This window comes from Akebia trifoliata, chromosome 6 (genome assembly GCF_017979445.1).
Source record: "Akebia trifoliata isolate Shusen 1 chromosome 6, ASM1797944v1, whole genome shotgun sequence".
Taxonomy (NCBI): domain Eukaryota; kingdom Viridiplantae; phylum Streptophyta; class Magnoliopsida; order Ranunculales; family Lardizabalaceae; genus Akebia; species Akebia trifoliata.
The window spans coordinates 23,827,212-23,846,129 of record NC_141380.1 but is presented as its reverse complement, the minus strand read 5'-3'; the positions used below and the strand labels follow the sequence as shown (position 1 = coordinate 23,846,129).

Genomic DNA, 18,918 nt, shown 5'->3' with positions numbered 1-18,918 from the left:
AGTTTAACCTTTTTCGATTTTGGGGAGTATTAGGAAAGAAAGAAATGCTAGATGTGTGAAGGGAGGTCTCAAACAACCCAAGAATTAGTTTTCTCGGCTCTAGGGATTCTCTTTTTTTCTTAACAAGATCTATAAAGAGTTCAAAAAGGTGTTCTTTGAAGATTACGTTTTTTTGTTGGGATAGTATTTGTAATATTTCAGAGTTGAAACTCGCTTGTTTCTTATTTATTTTTTATTTTCGTGGGTTGGTCATCTCGACCTTCCCTTTCTTTTGTACTTTTCCTTTTTCGCTTTATCTATCAAAAAAAAAAAAAAGATTTGTATTGGTAAGGACAAAAACCATAAGCCTGGGTACTCGATAAATATATAAACTTTATTTCATTGACAAACCTAAACGGTTAATTACAGCATTGTATCGCAATATTTTTCTGATTAAGTATTCTCAGTGGTACTTGGTTATTGGATCACTGTTAAGTGGTTTCATAAGTCAGTAAATGCGTAAGGACCCAATTGTCTAGTCTGTGGTGTACTCAGAGAGTCATAATCAAGATTTCCCCAACTATAACATCCGAACTATCAAATAGTCCTTAATCCCCTTGCACCGGGAATGATAGTTTTCCTTCTAAGGAAATCTATTTATTTCCTATAGCTTTCGCTTTCTATTTTCATTTTTTCAACATTAAAAGCATCAAGTTACCAAACCCGGAATCATACCTTATTACTGCTCTATTTGTTTGTTTTTCAAATGTACGCATACAATATAGCTTCATATTGTGCGCTTTTCTATATAGTAACAAAAAAATGACTTTTCCTCACTGATACATTAAGACGCACTGTAGTAAACTTGTTTGATGCTATATTCAAGTTAAATAATTTTATCAACCCCTATCCAATTATTGGAAAAAGCCCTTATTGCTTCCAGAATCTGAGGGTCAAGAGTACCCTTTATGGTGGTTTCATTTCTTTTCATCTTTAGTGCGAGTTCTTTTTGAGTCCTAGTTGGCTTGGGTAGCTCGTTTTCTAAGTCGAAATGCATTTTGTGGGGCTTGTTACCATTTGCAACTTGCGGGGGTCTTTGGAAGGAGAGAAACAATCACGTTTTTTAAGGAGCTCCCCATCCATGGTATTGTTTTATCAATCCCGGCCTTGTTTTTCTTTTCTTTTTTTTGGAGGGTGGGGGAGTACATAGTTGTTGAATTCAAGGGAATCTTTTTCAACAATTTCCTTGTTAGATGGGTCAGGATTTGTCATATGTATGTGTGGTAGTTGAGTTGAGTTTGTTGACAAGCGAACTTTGAAGTAGTGGGTACCTTGTTAGGATGTGGGTTTCCTTTCTGTTTTTGTATTCTGGGTTGGTAAGCTCGACCCCCACTTTTTTCTTTATGTAAGAAAACCACTTATGGGGGGAGTGATCCCATCAGTAAAACAGTCTTTCAAAAAATAAAAAAGTCCCCTTAAACTCCTCAGTTTTTAGGCCCCAAAAACACCCTTTAAGTGCCACAATAATGTCGTGAAGCTTCTCCTCCCCCTCAAAGGTTCTAGTATTTCTTTCTTTAGGAAGCTTAAAGACACAACGAACAGCAATAATCTCCAAAGAATCTTACCTATACACAACTAATCCATCTGTCAGACCATTACTGAAAGAGAATCCAAGGAGCCAATGAATTTACAACATAGAGAAGAAATAAAACCAAATGTTAATTCCCCTATGACAGTGAATGAAAAGATGATTAACACTCTCACCACTCCTTTTACACACAACATATTGTCAATAATGATACTGTTCCTCACAAGTGACAACATACGCTTTCCAAAATGACGGAATCATCTTCCTAAATGAGAAAAGAAGAATCAGAAAACATTAAAGAGAGATTTTGAATAAATATTCCATCAAGATGAACAATTATTGACTGAAGGGGCAACTAACTGGAATGTGGAAAGCAAATACCAGCCTGTCGCATAATAATATTAAGGGAATAAAATAAGGTATTGTGAGGTTTATTACTGACATATTTTGGCTACATCAACAGTAAGAATGGAAGAGAAAGCGGTTGTAAAGAAGAAATTTCTGGTCTCTAAGAAGGATATTGTTAGCATATGCTGAAGGAAAAAAAAAAAACAGGAAAAAAAAAGCCCAAACCTTATGCAAGGAGTATCTTGAAAAACAAGTCTAAAAGTAGGGCATACTTGATATATCATGCTTCTCAAGGGCAACTCACATAATGATACATGAAACCATATTGACATCAAGTTAAAATTAACAAAATTATGAAAAAAAAAAAAAAAAAAGGGACAACTCACTGTGTTTCTTCCCCAAAAGGTTGAGCGCTTGGCATTGAAGTTGGACCCACTTAATTTACTGGTAGGCTTTTCTGCACATATTTCAGGTCCTGGCACAGGTAAAGTCAATCCCGGATCCATTGAAGACAAAATCTCTCCCATTGATCGGTGGGACCCACTCTCAGGTAAAATATTTGGAGTTTCCATCTCAGGAATTGAATTCTCATTTCCTTTCTGCAAGATACCATGACCACTAAATTGAAGATTGGTATCTTTAACTGATTGATGGGAATCTATAAGTGGTGTCGGGTTTGTTATTGAACTTTTATTTTCTCTAGGGGATTCGCCATCCGAATCATCGAGTCCAAATGCCTGTAAGTTCAAAAAATGAATGCACAAAATGAAGAAAACAACCATTAAGTGGAGATAAACTAGCAAAGACTACAAATCAGAGTAGTTTCTCTTGAACCATGAACATGAGAACTGCAAACCTGAATTACATACTTATATCATCCAAGAGCACAACAGTTCATTTTTCTTTTTTGAAAAGTATAAATTTTATTAAAGAAATAGAGAGAAAATACAACAGTCAGTCAAGATGACAAACAAAATAAATCACCTAACTAGCACAAGGGACTCCATCTAAAGACGTAAACCTCTAAAATACCCCTTTAAATTCAGGGCACAACTTGCACCCAAAAAATAGCAGGCCCAAAACATTAAGCACAACATCCCAGAAAGGGGAATCCACCCCTTTGAAGATCCTCCCATTCCTTTCCAACCATAAGCCCTAGGTCATAGCATAAGGAAGAAACCTTCAAAGAATATTTTTTCTACCCGAAAACAAGCAATCCCAACTTCGTAATAAAGAAAACACTGAATTTGGGTTCACCCAGAAGATTTTAAAAAGTCCAAAGAAGTAGAACCAAATGGAATGTGAAAAATTGCAATGAATCAGAATGTAGTTAACTGACTCACCATTTGAATTAAAAAGAAGGCAAAAGTTTGGAGTTACAAAACTGTGTTTTATTAGGTGATCAATGGTAGATAACTTATTAACGGTTGCCAACCAAGTGAAAAAATGCACTTTAAAGGGAGCCTTCAAACCCACCAGATGAGCGTAAATGAAAATTCAAATGAGGGGTGGAAATGGACAACCCCGAGGGGCAAAGGAGCTAACAGTAAAGTTAAGACCTTTACTAATAGTCCACTCCCTCCCATCATCTTCCATGTTTGCCCAATGAGCCTAGTCCAGCTGAGTCATCAGGTCTTGAAGATCTTGCAGTTCCCAATCATTGAAATCTTTCCTGAAACCCAAATCTCACCCTAGCTCGATTCCCTCAAAGTTCAAGAACACAGCACAAGGCAAAACCTTTTTTAAAGAGAGATTGCAGAGACGAGGAAAGCGGTAACAAAGAGTTGAGTCACCACACTACCAATCCGACCTAGTCGCCCTTACCCACTTTAAACCTCACCTACTTCTTGAAATTTGGCCAACTCTCATTATCCCTTTCCACATACTACACCCATACGACATTTTTACCTCCTCACTCTCTCAACCATTCCAACTCTCCCCATACGAAATCCACACAAGAGTTCATTATCATTACAACCAAGGTTTAAAATCTTGTCTCAAGGCCACGTTTTAATCAGAAGGAAAACCGAGATGGTCTCAACCGAAACAGTTCAAGACAATCCAAAACATTCCCGAAACATTCAACATTTCATTCTGGTCTATGTCGAAAAAGGAATGTTTTTCAACATTCCGAAATGGGACAAAATTTTGAAACATGGTAATGACATAGAAGCACATGATGCAAGTTCAGGTTTATAATATAAGTTCCCTTACAAAAACACATCAATCCCTACATAGTAAGTTATAATCACAGTCGAATTTTCCCTAAATAAGTTAACTTCGACTAGGATTTTGTGTGGAAAAAGAATCTCATCTCTCTTTCAGAACCCTAATCATTTTAAAAAGATGATTTCAGAGATGAGGGAATAGGAATTTTCTTTTTTTTCTTTCCAACAACACTAGAATCTGAAAACAAAACCATCCCCCTATTTGGATAACAGTACAATACATATATGACAATGCATATTTATACTAAATGTACTACAGAAGTTAATGTCATTTCACTAAAAATCATATTATTAACTACTCTTTGGCAAAACTCTTCGGCAACGTCAATACCAGGGAATCTTTTTTTGATTATTTGGGATTTGTAATATGCTGTCGGTTCAATTTGCCGGCCACCTATCAATTATCAGGGCTGTCGGTTCAATTTGTCTCGGTTTTTTAATTTACCAAAGAATACCACAAATTTAATATTTTAAACCATGTCCAATAGGATAAATGTTGCTTCCACCAGTAGAATAAATTTTTCCTTAAGCAAGAGCCATCACAATGTTAATATTTACAGGCAAAGGGCAGGAACCTGATATGTAGTCTCAACGCTTGCATCATTATTTTTGTCTTTATTTGGGGTAGTGGGCTGCTTTCCTTGCTCAGTCAAGTCGGCATTGGAATCGTGGTTGACGTGGGGAGCTTCATTCTCGGCTTCGAAACAGATTCTTTAGTTCTTGACTCCTTTTGCTATTTGTTGGGGTATTTGGACAGAACGTAATCGATGCATCTTTGAGGGGAAAGGTTTTTCAACGGAAGGTCTAGTTATGTCTATTTTGGAGCTCTTGTACTCTTGGAGCAAACTCCATAAGGAATTTAAGGGGGTTTTCTTTGAAGATTTTATTGTGAGATGGGATAGTGTTTGTTCGTTGGCATGAGAGTTTCTCGTCATTTGCGTGTTGTTTGCTTTTTCTTCCTTGTTTTATTTTTTCTTGTTGCTTCTCTTTGTTTCTTGGGTTGATCATCTCAATCCCCTCGTTCTCTTTTTCAATAAATTTATCTTTATCTATCAAAAAAAACGCTTGCATCATTAGCATGGATCAGGAATGCAATAGAAGACTCATTCCTCAATTATATTAGACAAAAAGTCTCATTTTACGATGTTACATTCATAGAGTTTTTGATAAATTATTTTAATTATTTGAGGTATCTTAAAGCTAAGCAACACCCAAACAAAACGGAACTACACGGCAAAAAGCTCACTGGTAGCGTGTTCATTGTGGTAGCCTGCTACAAGAGTGATAGTGGATTCTTGATATATGGTTCTCCGTATAATCACAAAAAAGACCCAACAGTCCTTGAAATGAAAGAACTACAAACAACGTACAACAAATTCTAGATTTTGCATCAGTAAACGAGAACATTTTTTATATTATGTACACAATTTTAATGTTAGTACTTTAAGACTGCTAACGAGAAACATTCTGAGACATTGAGCAATAAGAAAAAAGAGAAACTAGAATGTAGCAAGAGCCCGCATTTTAGTACCATAAAGTAGTACAGAATCTATAAAAACAGATAAGTGGATTTCATTCCATCCAACCAGCATATAAAGATCTCATTCTTTGGTATTAGAAGTGTTATTAGAACAGAAAATTAAAGATGAGAAATTAAAATGTGCAAGCATGCAACAAAGAGAAAAGATATGGTACAAGTTCTGATAGTGCAAAAGAAGCAAAACCTTATAGTCATAAAGATCACTGCCTGCATAACCACTGCTTTCACTCAATTTTCCACTGAGTACACGCTCAGGGTCATCATCTATTTCAGCATCAACTTCATTTTCTGCATCGTGGTATCCATCATCCTTCGCATCCATATTCTCGTCATCACTTGAGACCTCACTCCCACTGTTTTCCATCCGAGAATCAGCCGAAAGAGAGCATCTATGTAGGTTATCATCCTGAAACAGAGACACGGCACAATAGCTAAGCAACACCCAAAGAAAAGTAAACACAAGGACTTTTTTGTAATATTACCAAGGAATTCATCACATTAATGCAAGACCATTCCTTAAAAACTATACAAGAATTTGGCTATGGGGCAAGAATCTGTATCGCCTCATGAATGACAGACCCCCATGGACAAAATCATCTGCCTCGACAACAACATTTTAAGCTATTGGAACCCTCAACCAATAGTATCCAAATAAAGTTGCGAACTCCCAATCCCAAATGAATACAATCTTGAAAAACATTCTATTGCACACTTTCCAAGTACCTCAAGAGAAGGCATAGTAAAGCACCGTCAGAGTCTTACTTCATCGACATAATAAAACAAGAGAACTTTCCCAATTATGTTTTGAATGCCCATTTATATATATATATATATATATATATATATATATATATATATATATATATATATATATATATATATATATATATATATATATATATTAAAAGAGAGAGAGAGAGAGAGAAAGAAGCCCAACACCTCCCAATCGAGAGAGATGATAAAAACAACTTGATACATAGAGGTTCATGGGAATTTCGAGACGTTTCTATGCCCACTATCCTCTGCAATTGGAAGAACATACTAGCCAATAAAATTATTAATTAACGTTACCTTCCTGGAGAAAACTGGATGGGATGGTGAAAGTTTAACTTTCATGGAAGTACTTCCGAGTAATCCATATCTGACTAAAATATGTGAATTCTGAAATGATTGGGTCAAGATTGTGAGAGTATTTTCAGAATCTATGAGCCCAGTCAGTATAGAATATTCAAGTGAAGTCCAGAGTAAATCTCTCCATCAAGGCCTCAAAAGTATTAGAGGATAATTTCTAGGCACCTTTAGTTTGAAGTTGGTGATTCGATAAACGTTGCTCACTGGATGGAGGGGAGAGGTACCATTCCAAAGATTCGTCACCACCAATTATCATCTTAGAAAGATGGTTAGGGTTAGAATTAAAAACTAATTTAGATAAACATAGAGTTTGCCATTGGCATTATCAAACTTAACATTGACACTGTATTAGTTAGGACCCCTAAGACAAATCACTTCTTGTTCAATTGAAATAACCAACATGGGATAATAATTCCCTTACAAAAAAAAATTTGTCTAACATCAATTAATTAAAAGGAAAAGTATTGATAAAACCTCATTTTCACAATACGCCCCCTCAAGTTGCATGAAAAATATAAGCCAGTTGAAATTCTGTAGTGATATGGAATGAAAACTGTCCATAATTCATTTTTCCTTAATAAAGTATTTATCCACTTTGATATGTTTGGTTCACACATACTGGACTAGATTGTGAGCAATACTGCAAGCAGCCTTATTAGCACAACACAAATTTAGAGTGCCTTGCGTTTTGAATCCTAACTGTAAAAAAAAATAACAATTTGCGCCAAAGCAACTCACAAAGACCATGTGACATGGAATGGTATTCATCCTTTCTCTCCGGTAGAGCAACAATTCATTGCTTTTTTACTTCTCCATGTCAACAGATCACCACCAACCATAGTATAATAACCTAAGGTAGATCATTGATCAAAAATTTGCATCTGCTTCCACATTCAAATGTCAATGTTGAGAATATTGTAGGCTTCTTGCTGGTGATAACATAGGATACGAAGGACTATGAGCAGCTTCAAGATGAGTCATCATATGTGAACGAATAAATTGGCTTATTGCACTTACGACATGCAACATCTACACAATTAAGAAATAGAGGAATCTAACACCTTAGAGAAATTGAACATCAATAAAAGAATACCCATCCTCTCATTTAACCGATAATCTTAATAGAAAGCTGTCATCAGGTTCAAGACTTGCCATCTCTTTGAGAAATGTACTATGAATTTCCTTTGAGAAATAATTATCCCTTTTTCAAATTCAATTCCAAGAAAATATCATAATATGCAACTTAGCTGAGAGGTAAGATGTGTGGAAAGTTGTTCCCACATCCTAGGTTCAAACCCCCTTCTTATGCTTACCACTAACCCATCTTTACAAATCAAATAATAATAATAATAATAATAACATAATATCCCAAGATCCTTAATTTGAATCTCTTCGCAAAGATTCTGAATTCTTGAATGTCTTTGATCATCTCCTATCACAATGATATCATCTATACTATTAGAGCTACTATGCCACTCTAAGAATGCGTAACAAATATCGTATGGTCAACTTGACTATGTACATACACACCTTTTTCAAGGCCCCTAGAACCCTATCAAACCATACCCTGGGCAATTGCATCAATTCATATAATGCCTTCTTCTGATGAGATTTTGCCTTTAATATCAGTAAATCGAAAACTAGGTGATGCCTTCATATACACTTCCTCCTGTAAGGTTGTAACTCTCCACGAGGAAAATCATTCTTTGCATTCAATTGGTAAATTGGCCATTAAAAATTTGCGGCAGAAGACAAAACTACTCTAATGGAGTTCATTTTTGTAATTGGAGCAAACATCGCATAATAATCCATCCCATACGTTTGTGTGTAGCCTTTAGACCAAGTTTGGCCTTATACTTATCCACTGGCCCATTGGGCTTATACTCCAGTGTATAAACCCATTTACAGTCGACTATTTTCTTCTCTGTGAATAGATCAACTAACTCTCAGGTTGCATTTTTTCCAATCCTTTCATTTCCCACATCACATTCGTTTTGCTTGGACTAAAAGAAAACATCTAAAACACTAACAGGCAAGGATACAAAGGAAGTAAAAGCTATGAAAGATTGATAATAAGGAGAGAAGGAACGATAGGAAACAAAGTTACATATTACATATTGAGTACAAACACATGTTCCCACATGACAAACAATGAGATGCAAATCATCAACCATAGAGCACTACAAAATGGAATTTTGAAAGAGTAGTTATTGAGTCCTTAAGAGGGGGCTCTCAAAATGGTGGATTGGCAAACGTCTTCTTGTGTAAATTCTCAATTCTTTTGCGTACCCCAAAACATTCTTATCATGTTTAAAATTAGTAGGACGGCCACCACTAATGGCCAAGGAAACAAGGGCACAAGCATAAGAAGGAGATCTTTGTACCACTATTCACTCTTTGGACATGTACCACAACAAGAAAAATGAAGGAGTCGAAAGTATCATCCATAGACACAACTTCCTAGATTTTGGATGATACATTTATACCTCTTTTGAAAAGTTGTAGAAGGAAAATGCATTTAATGCCTTGGATCAATTTTGGTAGAACGCAAATATTGGACATGATGTAGCATACAAAACCAAAAACTTTTGGTAGGGTAGGGAAAGAAGAACAATTTGAACAAAGGAGGCTCAAATGGAGATTTAAAGTTCAATACCTGAAATTGGAGAAATTGATCTAGGGTTTAGAGAAGAAGAAAAACAACGAAAAAGGAAGAACTATCATTGATAATACTCCCCGCCCCCCCCCCCCCCCTAACAAAACAAAAAAAAAAAGCTAGGCAAAGGTATCACACATTCCCAGCTTGCCCATAAGATTGTCAAAACTTGCACGACCCAAGAATTTAGTGAGGACATTGGCTAACTGTTGTGTTGTAGGAACAAAAATGGTGCAGATGTCACCGGAAGTAATTTTCTCCCGAATGAAATGATGGTTGACTTCAATATGCTTGGTGCGATCATGTTAAACTGGATTATGAGCTATGTTAATGACCGCCTTGTTATCACAGTACAACTGAAAAAAGGGTAGGAGGTAACGACCTAGCTCACGAAGCAAAAGTCGTAACCAAAGTAACTCACATATGCAAAGAATCATGTCTCGAAACTTAGCTTCCACACTTAAACAAGCAACTACAAACTGTTTCTTACTACGCCAAGTTATCAAATTACCACACACCATAGTGCAATACCCAGAAGTCGAACGACGATCAATAATAGAAACCACGCAATCAACATATGTCCATGTGAACGGAATAGTAAGCCTTTCCACAAGCATCCTTTCAAATATCAAAGGATGCATAGGGTAGCATCAAGATGTGTTGTACAAGGAGCATGCATGAATTGGCTAACACCACTTACTGCATAAGCAATGCTGGGTCGCATAAGAGATAAGTAGATAGTTTACCAACCAAACGTTGATAATGACTAATAACTTTGAGAGCCTCACCATCATTTTCACTCAATCGATGATTTGGCTCAATTGGTTTAGCCCCAAGTTTGCCAACCTCCTACAGCAAATCTAACACATACTTGCAATGTGAGATAAAAATACATGTCTTGGAACGAGCTACCTCAATACCCAAAAAATATTTTAGAAGTCCTAGATTTTTGTACTTCAAAGTGATTTCTAAGAAAACACTTTTAAGGTTTGGATTTCAGTAGGGCAATTTCCTGTGATAACAATATTATCAACTTACACAATAAGAATAGTAGACTGAGGTCCATTATGCTTGACAAATAGTGTATGATCCGCCTGACATTGTTTGTAACTCAAATCCTACATAACAGAGCGGAATTGCTCAAACCATGCTCTCTAGGATTGTTTGAGACCATATAAGGACTTCTTTAGACGACACCCTTACGCATCAGCATTGGAAAAGAGAACTCCTGGAGGAGTATCCATGTAGACTTCTTCCTGCAAATCACTGTGCAAGAAGGCATTCTTCACGTTTAGTTGGTGAAGCTCCCAAGAGAAGTGTTGCCAAAGAGGACATAAATAGAATTCATTTTGCTACTGGGGCAATGGTTTCTTGATAGTCGATGTCGTAAGTCTAGACATAGCCCTTGGCAACCAACCTAGCCTTATATTTGTCAATTGATCCATCTGACTTGTACTTTACTGTGAACACCCACTTACCCAAAAGATTTCTTTGTCTGTGGTAATGAGACTAACTCCTAGGTATGATTCTTTGCTAAAGCTCTCAGTTTTTCATCCATAGCTTGTATCCACTTGGGATTAGAGAGAGCATCTTTCACACTGGATGGGATGGAAACAAAAGCCATAGTAGCTACAAAGGAGCAATAGGATCGAGACACGTCATAATAAGAAACAAACTGAGAAATAGGATGCAAAATACAAGTACATTTACCTTTTTGATGAGCAATGGGAACATTGGAATCTGAAGAAATTGGATTTGGATCCTTAGTGGTGTGGCATAGTGGATCAACAATGGCCTATTTTCCCTTTTTGGTGTAAGTGCGTCCAAAACGATTAGGCACCAACTCAGTTGGTCGCACAGCTTTCACGTTAGATTCTGGAATATTAATAAAGGTAATGAAACTAGGAAAGATGACTCTGGAAGGGACTCATGAGTAGTGGATGGATGGAATCACTCCCCCTGAAGAGATTATTGATCAAGACTTGCTTATTTCCTACTATGGAGCCCGTAAAGGGGTTGTGGATACTGTTGTGCGAACATCAGATGCTAGATACCTCACACGCAAACTTGTTGAAGTAGTTCAACACATTGTTGTACGTAGAACAGATTGTGGCACCATCCGAAAAGTAACACTAGCCTTCAAAGAACGTGATGTCCATTTTGTGACAAATCGACGACAGGTAGGTGGATGATAACATTTATAACCCTTTCAAGAGTTAGAATAACCAAGAAACACACACTTCAACGCCTTAGGATCAAGTTTAGAGCGAGCCAGACTTAAGATATGAGCAAAACAAATACACCTAAAGACACATGGAACCACCGAAAATAAAGGACAATTAGGAGAAAGGAACAACAGAGGAGGTTGGAAGTTCAAGACATTAGAGGGAGTACGATTGATAATGTAACATGCAATAACAACTGCTTCAGACCAAAAATGCTTAGGAAAGTTCATCAATATCAACAAAACTCTTCCTAATTCCAACAAATGACGATTTTTTTCTTTCGACGGTACCATTTTGTTGGGGTGTGAAAACACATGAGGTTTGTTGTTCTATCCCATGAGTAGCACAGAATTGTTTCAAACCTCCACAGGAATACTCTCCTCATTTATCTGAGTGAAGGATTTTGATCTTTAATCCAAATTGAGTTAGGACCATCGTATGAAAATCTTGGAATATGGAATAGACATCATCTTTTATTTTCATTAAGTGCACCCACTTACATTTACTATAGTCATCCACAAAAGTAACAAAATATCCAACAAAGAAGTAACAGAGGAGGAACCCCAAACATCAGAATGCACAAGAGAAAATAAAAAGTAACTTCTTTTATTTAAACTTGTTGGATAAGAAGAACGACAATCCTTTGACAATTAACAAACTTCACATTGTAACTCTGACAATGACATAAACTAAAACAAAGAATGAAACAGACATAAATACTGAAAAAAACATGACCCAATCAAATATGTCACCGCATTATTCGAGATTTATTGACGACTCTATTACTACTCTGAGAAGTATGAGATGTAGAATGTGCTGAGAAGTTGGGATGTTGAGAAGGTACAAGCTATATGCTTTACAAACACTACCAATCACCCTCTTTGTTGTCAAATCCTGAAAGACACAATAAAAGGGAAGATAAGGTAATACAACAATTTAGATTTTTTTTAACACTAATAACAGACACAAGATTAGCAGTGAGATTAGGAACATGTAAAACATTAGACAAAGGAAAACTCTGAGGAACCTTGATGGTTCCTTTACCGGCTATGGATGATAGGGAACCATCAGCTAGATGTACTTTTTCTTTGCCTAAATAGGGACTATAGGACTAAAAGAAATAAGACATACCTGTCATTTTATCTGAAACTCCTCAATCAAGAATCCAGGGGTTGGATTGAGATGAGGAAACATGATGAGCAGTAGAAGGGGTACCCACATATGTGAAGGAAGAGGTCCTAGTGAAACCATCCCATAGAGCCCCCAAACAAATAAAATCCTCCTGGGAGAATGGTGCATGTACCATTGAAAGCGGTAGCTCAGAACTTGGGGAATCATTGAGCATGTCAACATTGGAAGCATAATGAGCGAAAGAAGATCTACCCTTATGCTAAAATGAATCAGGACGACCTATCAAGTCCCAACACTTTGCTAAAATATGCCTAAATTTTCCACAGTGGTCACACTCCAGCCTCTCCCTATTATTGGGTGCCCAAGTGGATTTACATAACCTCTTCACTCTCGGAGCTTGTCCTTCTCCATGTCTACAAACTACCATTACAGATCTATCACTCACAGGTATATCCAGATGTCCCATAGCCAAACGTCGACTCTCCTCACTTTGAACATAAGAGTACACAATGTTCAAAGGAGGTAGAGGATCTCTGTTCAGAATCTGAACTCTAACCATCTCAAACTCGGGATTCAAATCGGCAAGAAACTGAAATCGACGTGTCTCAACATGTTTGATGAATTGTGCACAATCTTTAAAGATTTCCCAATTGAAGGGTAAATAGTGATCGAGTTCTTCCCACATGCTGCGCAATTCAGAAAAATAGCCCGACAATGTCTTCTCCCCCTGTTTGAGATGCAATATATTTTGTTCCAACTGATAGATTCTAGCACTATTATGAGTTTGAGAATAGATTTGTCTCACTGATTTCAAAATTTGTTGTACTGTCTTCAAGAAAATATATCCTCTACTAATATGAGGTTACATTGAAAGCAACAACCAAGACATAACCAAAGTGTTCTCAGCATCACATTGTTCGTACTTAGCATCTGAGATATTTGGTTGTTTCTCTTTCCCATTCAAATAGCCTGCCTTCCGCCTTCTATTAATGGCTAGCTTCACAAACTGGGCCCACTCCAGGTAGTTTGTGCCATCGAGTTTGACTATGGTGATCTGGAAGTTTAGATTTTCATCTCTGACTTGCAAGGATCCAAAACCGCCATTGGTTGACTATCCTAAAGTTACTTATAACATGACTTGGGAGCAATAAACTACTAAGAAAAAATCCAAATCAAGATCACACGAGAGATTACTCGGAAACACTAACGAATCACTTATAAGATAGGGATCTATCTCCACATTCCTAATGAAAGAAAGAAAATCTGACTCACCTTGAAGGCTATTACAACTGTGACATAGAATATAATAGCCAATCAGGTGTGAGGAATGACTCGATGGAGATCTACAAAACCCTAGGTGCTGGAGGCAACCCTAGGTGACTGGAGACAACCCTAGGAGGTGGCTTAAGTGGTGCGACAGCCCTTGAGGGGGTTGCTGCTGACTTGCGACAGCCCTAGAAGGTGGCTGGGGCGGCAGCCCTAGGTGGTGGCTGCTGACTTCCAACAGCCCTAGAAGGTTGTTGTGTGGCAACAACCCTAGGAGGGTGGGCGACAGCCCTAGGGCTACAGAAGATTGGAAATTGAACCCTCTACTTGCTTCGGAACTCTCTTCGATCTTCTCAGTCATCACCAATGCTTTGATACCATGTAGAAATTGATCTAGGGTTTAGAGAAGAAGAAGAAATTCCAAAAAAGTGTCTTTATTATTTCTTCATTCTTATTTATATATTACATGATAAATAAGAAAAGACAAAAAAGGACATGATATAAACATAAATAAATAAAAAGAACTATCATTGATAACAGAAATTTCATTCAATTAATGAGATGTGATGATTGTAAGAACAACATCTGACCAAAAAGATTTTAGATCATGCATAAAAAACACAAAAGGGCTCGAATCACTTGGAAATGTCCGTTTTCTACTTGAGATTTAAATGCAAACTCGATGCCATTTTGAAATAGCATGACAAACCTCTCAGGAATCTCAGATAATTATTTGATAGGCCTTAAAAAATAAGAGTAATGTATGCAGGTCTCCACCCAACAACCCCGACCAAGAAATCCTTCAACACATCAATATCCACAATCATAACCAAGGCCTCGACAACCATCATAAAAAGGAATGAGGACAATGGTCCCTCTATCTAAGGACTCTAAAGCTCTGAAATAACCAAACCAGGTATCACTCAGCAGAAAAAAAACAAAAACAGTAACAAAAAAAAAAAAAAGAGGCAGAGAAAATGCATTTTTGAGTCCATCATCCCCAGTTCTAACCAAAATCCATCCTATCAAGAACATAGGCCAAGAATCTCCAATTTACATGGTCATAGTTTATCTTCGAATCGATCTTACAATGATACTCGAGGTACCTTATCAGAGCCTAAATCATTGCATTCAACAGCAACCAAAACCATTCCAAAACTACCTATTCTAATTAAAGTCTATTGATGTATGCATTGCTACTGATCAGCCTTTTCTTACTTCAAATGATTGTTTTTAGGTGTTTTCATGATTATTTTGTAATTTCCTAGAATTTCAATTATGTTTTTTCATCTTTTTCATAATATTTTTGTACTTCTTTTTAAAGAAATTTATAGTATCACCAAGCCAATTGAAATATCTAAACCAAATATTCTCCGATTCCAAGAAAAACTAAATATACAACAAAATCAAAATTTAAACTTTGTAATTATTCTAAATTCATTTTGGACTCTTTAGTTCCTCTATTTTCTTCTATTCTAAGCACGAACATAATGAGGGGGGAAAAACCAATATTTTACCCCTGCCAAATCAGGAATAGAAAACCATTCAGCGTACAAAACAGATTTAATATGATAGGCGGTAACTTAAATCAACTTGACTTTAATATATACTAAAGTAACCACATTTGAGACACTTCACTATCTTCAGCTTGGAAAATTTACAAAAAGGGATCATAAAATGGCAGGCATTAAGGATACACGACTCTGCTATATTGCAGTTAACTGATGTACCAAACTTAAGAAAAATTATTTCCTATACCAACAAAGAAAAGTTTGAAAGAACCTTACATCAAAGATATTCTCATACTCATCCAAAAGAGTTGTAATGATAGCTTGAGCATTATTAGCAGCATTGGCCGCAGCAAGAAGCTGAGCAGAATTATCACCATTCATATCAAATTCATCCTCCAACTCACATTCACCAGCTAACAGTGGTCGTAATAACAAGGGTGCCATGCAAGCAGCGACGGCAGATGCATTCATCCGATTTTCAGACGCATGAGCAGCAATAGTATGCATCATTTTCAGAATTCTGGATACCAAAAATGCAAGAGTGAGATGTTTTGAGTAAGAAATTCAGGGAACGCTATGAGATTAATTGACAAATTCTCAGGACAAGCACGCACCCTTATAAAGCTATCAATTTTTATCTTCTAGTGAAAAAGGCAAGGGCTTTATTGCCATTGCCCAATGGAATCTTTGTAAATAACTTTTGAAGAAATATGAAATATCTACAAAATGACAATAAAACCCTTGCTTTTACCACTAGAAGACAAAAAAATATTACTTGGAAGTTGCTAACATTTAATCCTTGCATTGGACGTTAGCATTCCCCATGTGTGAATGCATGTTGTGTGTGTGTGTATGTGTGTGATACTGAGTGAGCTGTCAATATCCTTGGTGATTTTACACATACTGGGCATATAATTCCTTGAAATCCAACAAGCATAACACAAGCAGTCGAAACTAGAAGGTAGTTTCGGAATTCAAATGATTGATGCACCAATCTCATGATTCGGAAGTTCTTGACCTAGCATTTGAGTGTCAATCCTATGTGAGTACCCATCTTATATCTTGGCATCCTTAAAAGGTTCCTTCACTAGGATCCTCTGATTGGCGCTCTTAACATTCTACGTTACCCTATGATCAAAAGATATCCCAGAGACTTGAATATGATAAGAATGTGGCATTTTCATTCAAACCAATGTTTAAAAAGCACTAGCCGTGTACAAGGCTTCTACCTTGTAAGGTGAAATCTATGACTTCGAGGCATAAACCTCAAACTAAAAAATAAAATAACTTTAATAACCAGAACCAATTCTTAGAAGAGATGTAATATTTTTGATAGGAAAGTCAATTTTTTCTCATTGGTCCAGTCTTAAAGCTTCTTTAGTATCTTTTGTCCAGTGGGAATTTCTTCCTAATATATAAATATAAATACATGCATGCTCCATTTTCTCTCTTGACACTCTCAAATTCTTTTTTATAAGTAATATTGATAGCATAGAAAAATGTAAATCAATAAACTTTTTTTTACATGTAAGCGTTTGTCAAAACAACTTGTATATAACCATAGAAAGGGCATTTTGTACTTTTTTTTAGCAAATCTAAAGATGAATCAAGAACAACTTTCTCTCCCACTTTTCTATCTATTCAGATATGCTCACAGTCTAGCAGCAGCAAAAATAACAATGACGACACAGCAAAGAGGAGAAGAAGAAGAATAGTAGTAGAGTTAGTGGTAGAACACCTTCCTCTCCCACTATTATATCTTCAAGGTCTAGCAGCAATAACAAGAAGATGAGAAAAATAATGATGAGGAAGATAATAATACTAATAATAAGAATAATAAACAGAGAGAAATGGCGGGCTAGAGAATATATATAGTGTGGCGTTCGGCAGCCAACATTGTCCTATATGGCTTACAGGATTGAGCTGATTTTTTGTGAGGATGATCCCTATAGTGAGGAGATCATCCTCGCAAAAATCAGCCCAATCTGAAACTTCAAAGTTCATCAAAAGTGGTTTACTAATTTTCAGAAAAAAAAATCAACAGGCCACAATTTCTAAACCATTTTTTATGGGGTTAAAAGTTTTAGATTGGGCTGATTTTTTGTGAGGATGGTCTTCTGACCATAGAGATCATCCTCACAAAAAATCAGCCCAATCCAAAACTTTTAAGTCATATAGGACAAACGCGTTGAATCCTTAACATTGGCTGCTGAACCTGACCCATGTATATATATATATATATATATATATATATATATATAGAGAGAGAGAGAGAGAGAGGGATGTAGGCTAGTATTAACCATAAAAATCATCTCAAGGCATGATTATTAAAAATGATTCCCAAATGTTATTCTTGATGTCCATGAAACAAAAATTCTCTTTTTATCAGTCGAAGACCATAATTACTTGCTCCAATAGTAAAAAGAAGCTAATTCCAAAGTGAAAAGTCACTCAAACTTGCGCTATCATACAAAGCCAATGATACGAGTAACCAAAGCATCTACAAACCCTTAGAAAAAAACCCATGTCATAAGGTAATACTAGCCTCCATAGAAAGTGGAATTTAAGTAGACAAGGGGAGACGACTACCTAGCTTTCTTTTTTCCCAAAACAATTTGGCGGAATAGGTAGTTAATATGACAAAGTTAGTACCCATTAAACAACAAAGTCGTTTCAAAAGAAATATTCAATGCAAAAGAAATGAAAGCATATCACAGACATTTCAGATAAAGTGCAGAACATAGAGAACGCTCAAGGATGCAAATAGCTGGAAGAAATGACAGATAATTGAAAAGAAAGATAGCACTGCCTCTGTAATAATCGTCGATTTGGCTCTGGAAATGTATCCAATATTGCAGATCGCAAAGCATTAATCCGAGCTTCCTTCCGTTCAATTCCTAATCAAGAGCAACAACAATGCAGCAGAGCAGATAAATCTTACACAGCTATAAAAGGAAAAAAAAAAAAAAAACAATGCGATGAAATAATATACACAACAAACACATTAAAAATAAAAATAGGACTAATATACATAATAAGAATAAAGTAGAACATCAACCTCCAATTATGGAATACCGTGTGCATGGGATATACCACAGACAACAGTTTGTTTGTCATACTTGGATCCAGAGAAGTAACCTGACCAAGAATATTCTCAAACATCACTTTTGAAAGTTTAACAAACATAATCGATCTATGTTCTCAAGAAATTTCACCAATATTCCATTGTCAGACCCAAGTTTCTCACCATTTTGCTCACTACCAAACAATCTCCTAGCCTAAAATCAAGCTAGGTCCCACCGTGCATTCTAACAC

General features: G+C 36.4%; 1 protein-coding gene across 3 annotated transcripts in view; it reads right to left on the bottom strand.

Annotated features, from left to right (window-relative positions):
- The window catches only part of LOC147400451 (rho GTPase-activating protein 7-like), a 65,437-nt gene that overhangs the window by 9,922 nt on the left and 36,597 nt on the right, over positions 1-18,918 (bottom strand). For all 3 annotated transcript variants that reach the window (XM_086446143.1, XM_086446145.1, XM_086446144.1), the window contains exons 11-14: positions 18,413-18,500; positions 15,880-16,123; positions 5,868-6,089; positions 2,302-2,652 (exon numbers count right to left, since the gene is read on the bottom strand). In XM_086446143.1, coding sequence (XP_086302269.1) covers positions 2,302-2,652; positions 5,868-6,089; positions 15,880-16,123; positions 18,413-18,500 — 905 coding nt within the window. The remainder of the gene's footprint in view (positions 1-2,301; positions 2,653-5,867; positions 6,090-15,879; positions 16,124-18,412; positions 18,501-18,918) is intronic.